Source organism: Solanum pennellii, chromosome 4, assembly GCF_001406875.1.
Source record: "Solanum pennellii chromosome 4, SPENNV200".
NCBI classification, from domain to species: domain Eukaryota; kingdom Viridiplantae; phylum Streptophyta; class Magnoliopsida; order Solanales; family Solanaceae; genus Solanum; species Solanum pennellii.
Window position 1 is genome coordinate 6,035,064 of NC_028640.1, and position 8,334 is coordinate 6,043,397.

Genomic DNA, 8,334 nt, shown 5'->3' on the forward strand with positions numbered 1-8,334 from the left:
ATTACTCCTTTCGTTCCATTTTATATGTCACTGTTTTATTCTGTATACACTCCATTCTCTCAAGACCTTACTTACGAGATCATAGTGAGTATATTTTGTTATTGTTGTTAACATGATTAATAGCCACACATAAATATTCACCAAACTTTATTTTAAATCACAACATTTCTTTTTTTCTAAAAAAAAGTCATGTCAAATCAAACACTGCTATATAAATTGACACAAAGAGTAAGGTAAAAGAAAGTATCATGCAAAATATATCAATTAAAAGTGTGGCTTTGAAAGTAAAAAGTCTTTGAAGAAATAATACAAATAGAGAAAAATAAGGATTTATCCATGGAGGATAAACATAGAAGTTCAATGGTGGTTTGTGTTACTGGAGGTTCAGGATACATAGCTTCATTTCTGGTGAAAAAACTTCTTCAAAATGGCTACAAAGTTCATGCTACCTTGAGGAACTTAGGTATGTAATTCTTGATTTTGCTTTTTTTTTTTTTATTTCAATCTATGAATTGTTTCGAGTCGAGGTAGGAGTAACGTCTGTGTTACACCCCATCCTTTCCAGACCTCACTAGTGAGACTATACTGAGTATGTTGTATGTTGTAATGAATTGTACTGTTGTTGATGGGATGGATGAGATTCCTCGCGATTTAAGGCATAAACTATAAGCTAAGTCATAGATTTGATAAAAATAGTTTTTGCTTGTGGAATATGAAACTCTAGGATAGTATTTAGTGGCTATCTGTGAAATTTTGTTTTTCCTTGGGAAGTTCTGTTAAAGACCCCTCATCTCTTTAATAGGTCCTACACTCACTACAAGAACGGGTATTTGTATGAAATTTTGCAGGAAAATAAATTTCTTACGAATTCTCATACTATTCCCCACGAAAATCCCCATGTAATTTACAGTTCTCTTGTAGTGACTAGAGGTGAAGCAAGAGGGAGGGAGCGGAAACAACCTCTTTACCTCACAAAGGTCTTCGTATACTCCACCCTCCCAGGCTTCACAAGTGATATTATACTGAATATGTTGTTATTGTTGTTGAAATGAATTATACTGTTGATGGGACGGGGGACGGAAGAGCCCTTACCCCTTTAGTCCTAGCTTGGAAGAGGACAGAAGTTTATTCATCCAAACGCCACCATAGAGGAAAATCGGCTTGTATATATAAGGTTAATTGTTATGTAAATATAGTAAGTTGAACTATATATAGTGAGAATTTTGGTTCCGCCACAATTGTACATGACACAAATCCAAATTAGTCGGATTTGTAAATTTCAAATACAGGATGATGTTAAAGACTCATAAATTGTGATAATTTTGTAGAGGATAAATCAAAGGTAGGCTTGTTGAAGAACTTGCCTAATGCAGAAGAAAATTTGAAGTTATTTAAAGCTGATATGTATAGACCAGAAGAATTTGAGCAAGCAATCCAAGGCTGTGAATTTGTTTTCCATGTGGCCACTCCTTTGCTACATACTGAGGGATTTCAGGTACGTATTCTTAAATTCTAAACTTTCCACATGACACGTCTAAATTCACAAGATTAAAAAGAATTTTCGTATATGTGTTTAGTTTAAGACCACAAAATTCAAAAGTCTTGTTTTACTTTCTTAAACTTCGTGTCAAGACGAAACTAGACAGACAAATTGAAACAAAGGGAGTACTACATCGGTTGCTAGCTAGCTAGGTTACACCCTAAGTTCTCGTTGGTCGTCAGGGTTGGAGCTAGCTATAGTTGGAGAAGGGTGGTCAGTCAAACACCTCTCGTATGAAAATTATATATATTTATTTTTGTCGGATTGAATGTTGTAACAGTACAAGAATCAAGTAGAAGCAGCAGTTGCATCAGTGAAGAATATTGCAATGTCTTGTATAAAGTCTGGTACTGTGAAGAGGCTTATATATACAGGCACTGTGCTTGCTTCTTCACCAATGAAGGATGATGGTAATGGCTTCAAAGATTTGATGGATGAAACATGTTGGACTCCTCTGAATGTCCATTTTCCATTTAGCGACGATTTTGTTATGGTAAGATTTTCTTTCTTAGTAGTAATGATGGTGTCGGGATCAGTTCGCTTACCAACACAAGTATCATGTAACTCTGTCCACCTTAAAAAAGACGAGTCTTTCTCTACGATGAACTACCTAAACAAGAATTCTCGAATTCTATAAAGATTTACCAAAAACATAACATTTTCTTGTTTTGAATGGTGTAGAGTTATGTGGAAGCAAAGACAGCATGTGACAGAGAAATCTTGAACTTTGGCAAAGATGGATTTGAGGTTGTGAGCTTAGGTCTTGGTCTTGTTGGAGGAACAACAATCATGTCAAATATCTCAAGAAGCATGGCTGGTATGTTGTCAGTGGTAACTGGTGATGAAATTCATTACAATCAACTCAAGTTCATAGAAGAGGTTGATGGAAAAGTTCCAATCATACACATTGAAGATGTTTGTGAAGCTCACATTTTCTCAATGGAAAATAGTGATTCTATGAATGGTAGATTCTTGTGTGCTAGTGCATTTGTTTCTTCTGCACAAATTGCAACTTATTATCAACAAAACTATCCAGAGTTGCATGTCAACCAAAAGTAAGTACCTTATTTCATCCACACTCTTTGGTGTTGGAATCCGACTAATACAGATTCTATCACACGTTGGTTTGGTGGTAAAGTGCTCCCTAGCAAACACAACTTCATTTTCCGAGTTTGAACCCGTGATGTCTGATTAAGCATAAAAGAGTACTTACCTACCACAGTTGATACTGGAGGTAGTTCTTGAGTTTTCTTTGTGCATACTTGTCAAACATATACGGATCGGTAACTAGCAGAACAGAGTTAATTACCTCTCTGTTAAAATCGAAATCTATAATAATAGTGTAAAATTTCTTTATGTTGTTGGTGTATATAAGTTTAAAATGTAATCCTTCAAGTTTGTAAAAGTAGACTAGAAGTGCTTCATTTTAATATATCTGAAGGATTATTAGTTTTGCTAATGAGTTTGTTTTGAATCTTCCTATTTATAAACAGGTACTTGGATGATCCAAAGAGAGAAGTGAAATGGGGATCAAATAAGCTTATGGAGAAGGGTTTTGTGTACAAATATGACATGAAGAAAATATTGGATGATAATATTAGAAGTGCAAGGGAACTTGGAGATCTCAAACTACCATCTGCTTAATATGGGAACTTTTAATTACTATCGACTGTTTGTACCAAATTATATGAATTTATTGCAAGTGATAAAATATGGTGATAATATCTGCTAACACGCATGTCGTGTATTTATTGTTTTGATGTAGACACAGAGTGCGGATAAATTTTATCGTCTATGTATTATTATTTCTATCCTCATAGTGTGGAAGTATGAATATTATTAGCACAAATAATTGGGAGCTAATATATAGGATTCATGGGAAAGGAACATGTATAGTTAAATGACAATACATGTTATACAGAAGACTACATACAAACACCCCTATATTCTACTCCTTCCGTTCCGATTTGTTTGGCGATATTTCCTTATTGGTTCGTTCTGAAAATAATGACACATTTCTACTTTAGGAAACAATTCACTTTAAACTTCACATTTTATCATTAGTATGAGTTTGGTTCGAGCACCTAATCTATTAGAGTTGTCCTTTCAGACCCTATTCTCCGAAGAGGACAAAGAGCAAGAAGTAAAGCACCCGCCTTTAGGAGGGAAGTTCAGGGGTTAGATGCATCTGATTCATATGCAGTTTCTCTCCAAAAGGCTTTTATAGTCACACAAATATTACGACATGTGTAAGACAGTTTCAAAAGTCTTATATCCACACAAATTGAATTAAACTAATTGGATCAGGGGAAGTAGTAAATAGAGTACTAATACATCATTTGGAAAGTCAAGCTGATTGAAGCAGTAGAATCCTATCGAAACATATTACTCACGCTCGATGATCACATCGATCCAATGATGATTTGATTACAGTAGTTGTAGTAGTGTTCCTGAAGTTTCTTCTTGTCCTTCGATTTCTGTTACTACCTATTGTTTTTTGACCCCCACTATCATCTTATTTTGTTGTAGTTACTATCATGTTCTTGTTTTTGTTACTCCTGTTACTTCTTTTTCTAGACTGCTTTGGACTATTTTTGTTTTGATTTGAGGGTCTATCGAAAACAGTTTTTCTACCTCTAAGGTAGAGGTAAGGTTTGATTACACTATATCCTCACCAGACCTGGTGTAATACCACAAGTGGAGTCTGTGGAGGGTAAAATGTACGCATGTACGCAAACCTTACCCTATCTTTGTGGGGTTGAGAAGTTGTTTTCGATAAATCCTTGACTTGTTTTGGAAGCAATAAACCTGAAAAGGGAACTGGAAAATGAAAGATATTGCTATTTGTAAACATATTCTCAGAAATTAATCTATATCATCTCCATCTACATGTTCTGGAGAAAAAGAACTTGTGATCATATGATTGAAGTAAGACTCATCATACCCTTAAGAGTTCGACCATTTTGTCCTCTCGACTAAGAATGTCGTACACTTGTATTTTTACAGGAGCATTCACATATGAAGAGACAGAGATCAAGACGTACTTTTGATATGATGATACGAATTTCCTTTAGCTTTCCGTGATTTCTTGCAGCATTTCGACCACCTTCTTCATCTTTGGTCGTTTTGCTGGTGTCATGTCAGTGCATAGCAACGCAACCTTTAGTGCTGCTAACATTTCTTTTCTCCAAGAAAATGAAATGGTGCTGAGCTTTGCATCGAGTATCTGCTCCGGTGTTTCCCCCCTTGCAGAAGCACCATGTACCCACTTAACCAAATCTATTCCTTCACCAAAAGCTTCATCAACAGGTAGTCGAGTGGTAAGAATCTCGAGCAAAACAACCCCATAGCTGTAAACATTTCCAGGAGCTGTTACTTGCATTGTATATGCATACTCTGTTGAGAAAAAGAAGGGGAAAAAAAAACAAGTCAATAACAGAGTTATAATCTCTACAAATGCAGAAAGAGAAAGATAGTACTCCTCCGTTTCAATTCATTTGCCATGCTATAATTTTTATCCGTTTAAAAAAGAATGTTTTTTTTTCTTTTTTGACAACTTTTAAATTCAAACTTTTCACGTGATATGTTTAAGACAACAAGATTAAAGGGCATTTTGGTACATTTTACGAATCTTTAGTTTAAGACCACAAGATTCAAAAAAAAATTTACTTTGTTAAACTCCCTGTCAAGTCAGAACCGGACAAACAAATTGAAACGGAGGGAGTATGTGTGTTCAAATGATATGTACCTGGAGGAATATATCCGAATGAGCCAGCAACAGCACTGATACTTGCAGTCCCTCTAGATGGATCGAGAAGCCTTGATATTTCAACTTCACTAACCAAAGGCCTGAAATTAGAATCAAGAAGCACATTCCCGGAAGAAATGTCAAGATGGATGATAGCAACATGATGAAGGAATGCCAATCCTTCTGCAACTCCGGTGGCAATGGCAAGTCTTGTTGGCCAATCGGGCTTATATTCAGGTTTCTGGCTAGAGTTATGAAGATATTGAGTCAACGTTCCGTTGGCATAATATTCATGCAATAGAAGAACGACATCTTCATAGATTCCAAACCCGATAGGACGAGCAAGATTATTATGAACGAGCTTACTAAGCTTTTCGAGCTCTCTGATCATCTTACTCTGGTGATGAATTATAGTTTGGTCCATTGACTTAAGCTTCTTCACCGACAAAATCATCCCGGAAGGCATGTCTGCTTTATAGACAGTGCTGAATGTACCAACACAAATCTTATTCGAGTCTTTCATGACTGCCTTTACAACTGCATCAAAATCAATTGCTTGCTTTAGATTGTCAACAAAGACGTTTCCCGCTAGTATCACTGGTTTGCTAGAAATTTCATCAATGGTATTTCCAGCTGCTTCCTTGGCAGCTTTCTCTTGTTTCTCCCTCATCATGAACAGCAAAACAACCACTGTGACACATACAAAAACTGCCAAACCAGAACCGATAACAGCCAAAACGATTCGGTAAGAGACCTTGTGACCATAAACGCTGTGGTCATAACCATTTAAATCTCCACAACCACCACTCAAAGGATCACCACAGAGATCTTTGTTTCCAAGAAAACTTGAATTAGGACTTTTCTGAAATGGTGCAAAGGTAGGTATTGGACCAGTGAATTGGTTGCTCGAAAAATCAACCTCTATCAAACTTTGCATGCCCTTCAATGCCGGTGGAATATTTCCAGAGAGCTGATTATCAGATACATCTAAAGAAACCAACTTGTCAAGTTTTCCTAAATCCTGAGGCAATTTTCCGTGGAGACGATTATGACTCAAATTCAACGAAATCTGCAAGTTCTTCATATGACCAATCTCAGGAGGGATACTTCCAGTAAGTTCATTACTCCCCATTTCCAACTCAAGCAACTTTACACAATTCCCTATCTCATGAGGTATCTCCCCTCGAATCGAGTTCTCCCCCAACAGCAAATACTGCAATCTGGACGTATTGCAGATATCTGCCGGTATGGTACCATTGAACTTGTTGTTGCTCAAGTCAAGCTTATTGAGATTCTTGCACTTAAGAACTGAAGTTGGAATCTCTCCATAAAGGTTATTACCAGAAACAATCAATTCTTGCAAACTGTTAAGCTGACCAAACTCAGGAGGAATAGTTCCATTAAACTCATTTGAAGCTAAATTAAGAAGAGTGAGATTTGAGCACTTCGCGAACTCGGTGACTATTTCACCAGACAAACTATTACTATCTGCTTCAAAATAAGTAAGACTACTGATATTCCCAATTGATTTAGGAATACCTCCAATCAACTTGTTATTCCCAATTCTAATACTTGAAAGTCTTTTACAATTCCCAATCGAATCAGGAATCTTTCCTGTCAACTTATTCTGAGTTAGAACAAGAAATTCGAGATTCCCATTAGCACAAATGCTCTCAGGAATAGTACCTTCAAGCTGGTTTGAGTGAAGGTTCAGCAAAGAAAGATCAGAGTACAATCCTAAGTTAACAGGAACAACACCACTAAACTCATTCTCATAAGCAGCAAAAACCTTAAGACTGGTCAAATTACCAATCCACATTGGGATAGAACCATTCAAGTTGTTAGTAAATATTTGAAAATCTTGCAAATTCTTTAACCCCTCAAGCTCATCAGGTATAGCTCCAGTAAGCCAGTTTTTCGAAAGGTTTAATGCCTTAAGGCTTCTGAGCTTACCTAATTCACTAGGAATTGAGTTTCCAAACTTGTTAAAAGACAAATCAAGATATTGAAGCTCAGCTAACTTCCCAAATGCAAATGGAATAGAACCTTGGAAGTTATTATTAGAAAGGTCCAGCCACTTTAAACCTTTGAGCTCAGATATTAGAGTTACATTACCTTGTAATCTGAAACCAGAAAGATCAAGTCTTTCCACCATTGTACTGTTTGAGCTGCAAATAACTCCATGCCAGGAGCAGAAATCAGTTGTGTTCATCACACCCCATCCAGGTACTGATAGCTCTTTCCCAATTGCTTCCACCACTTCCTGATCATGAAAAACTAACTGGGAATTCCCAAGTTGGAATCTTGATGACAAACCAACTAGAAAAAACACAGTTAACAGAAAGCTCAAAATTGCCATTCTTGAGTTCTTTTTTTTTCAAGAAAGCACCTTTTCTTCAATTTCTTCCTCCTTCTCCCTCCAAAATAACCAGACAGCACAATCAAGAATCCATTGATGACATTAAGGGGTGTGAAAAAGGGGGTTTACAGTGAAAAAGATTGAATCTTTGAAATGGTTATGAGGTTGTCTACAAAGAGAACACCTTTTCTTCAACTTCTTCTTCCTTTTCCCATCACATGAAACTTTCTGTAGAATTGGAGATTGTGGGGGTGGGGTGTAGAAGACAAAAAGGGGGTTTAGAGTGTAAAAGAATGAGTCTTAAAATGCTTAAGAAATGTGAGGGAGTATTCCATATGAGGAATCTTGAAAATGGTAAATAACCAAAAGGCTAAGAAGCCCTTAAATTTAGGAAATAGGAGTACTATATATCTAAGAAGAAGCCATATCAAGAAATGAAGAAAACCATTGTGTTTGTGTGTAGAAGAAGAAAACATAGAAAGAAACAAAACACTAAAAAACAGGAGGACACAGAAAACCTGGGACTAGGCTAGAAGATAGACTAGCTGAGCTGAAACAAAATAGTACCACTACAGTATTAAGGAATTAAAAAAACAAAAATAACTGTTATTACTAGTACTTTTTAGATTAGATTAAGCTAGTAGAAGAACAAAAACATAGAGAGGTTTGTGGGGGTAAGGGGTAAGG

General features: G+C 36.3%; 2 protein-coding genes across 2 annotated transcripts; one reads left to right on the forward strand and one right to left on the reverse strand.

Moving 5' to 3' along the window:
* Window positions 1–178: 178 nt before the first annotated feature.
* Window positions 179–3,357, forward strand: LOC107018333 (putative anthocyanidin reductase). The gene is made up of 5 exons (XM_015218794.2): window positions 179–463; window positions 1,329–1,495; window positions 1,821–2,033; window positions 2,222–2,595; window positions 3,034–3,357. The coding sequence occupies exons 1-5, from the start codon at window positions 337–339 to the stop codon at window positions 3,182–3,184; spliced, it is 1,032 nt and encodes a 343-aa protein (XP_015074280.1). The 5' UTR covers window positions 179–336; the 3' UTR covers window positions 3,185–3,357.
* Window positions 3,358–4,361: 1,004 nt separating this feature from the next.
* LOC107018377 (leucine-rich repeat receptor-like tyrosine-protein kinase PXC3) lies at window positions 4,362–8,328 on the reverse strand. The gene is made up of 2 exons (XM_015218842.2): window positions 5,289–8,328; window positions 4,362–4,936 (listed from the first exon to the last, which is right to left on the reverse strand). Exons 1-2 carry the CDS (start codon window positions 7,645–7,647, stop codon window positions 4,611–4,613), a joined length of 2,685 nt encoding a protein of 894 aa, XP_015074328.1. The 5' UTR covers window positions 7,648–8,328; the 3' UTR covers window positions 4,362–4,610.
* Window positions 8,329–8,334: the final 6 nt, after the last annotated feature.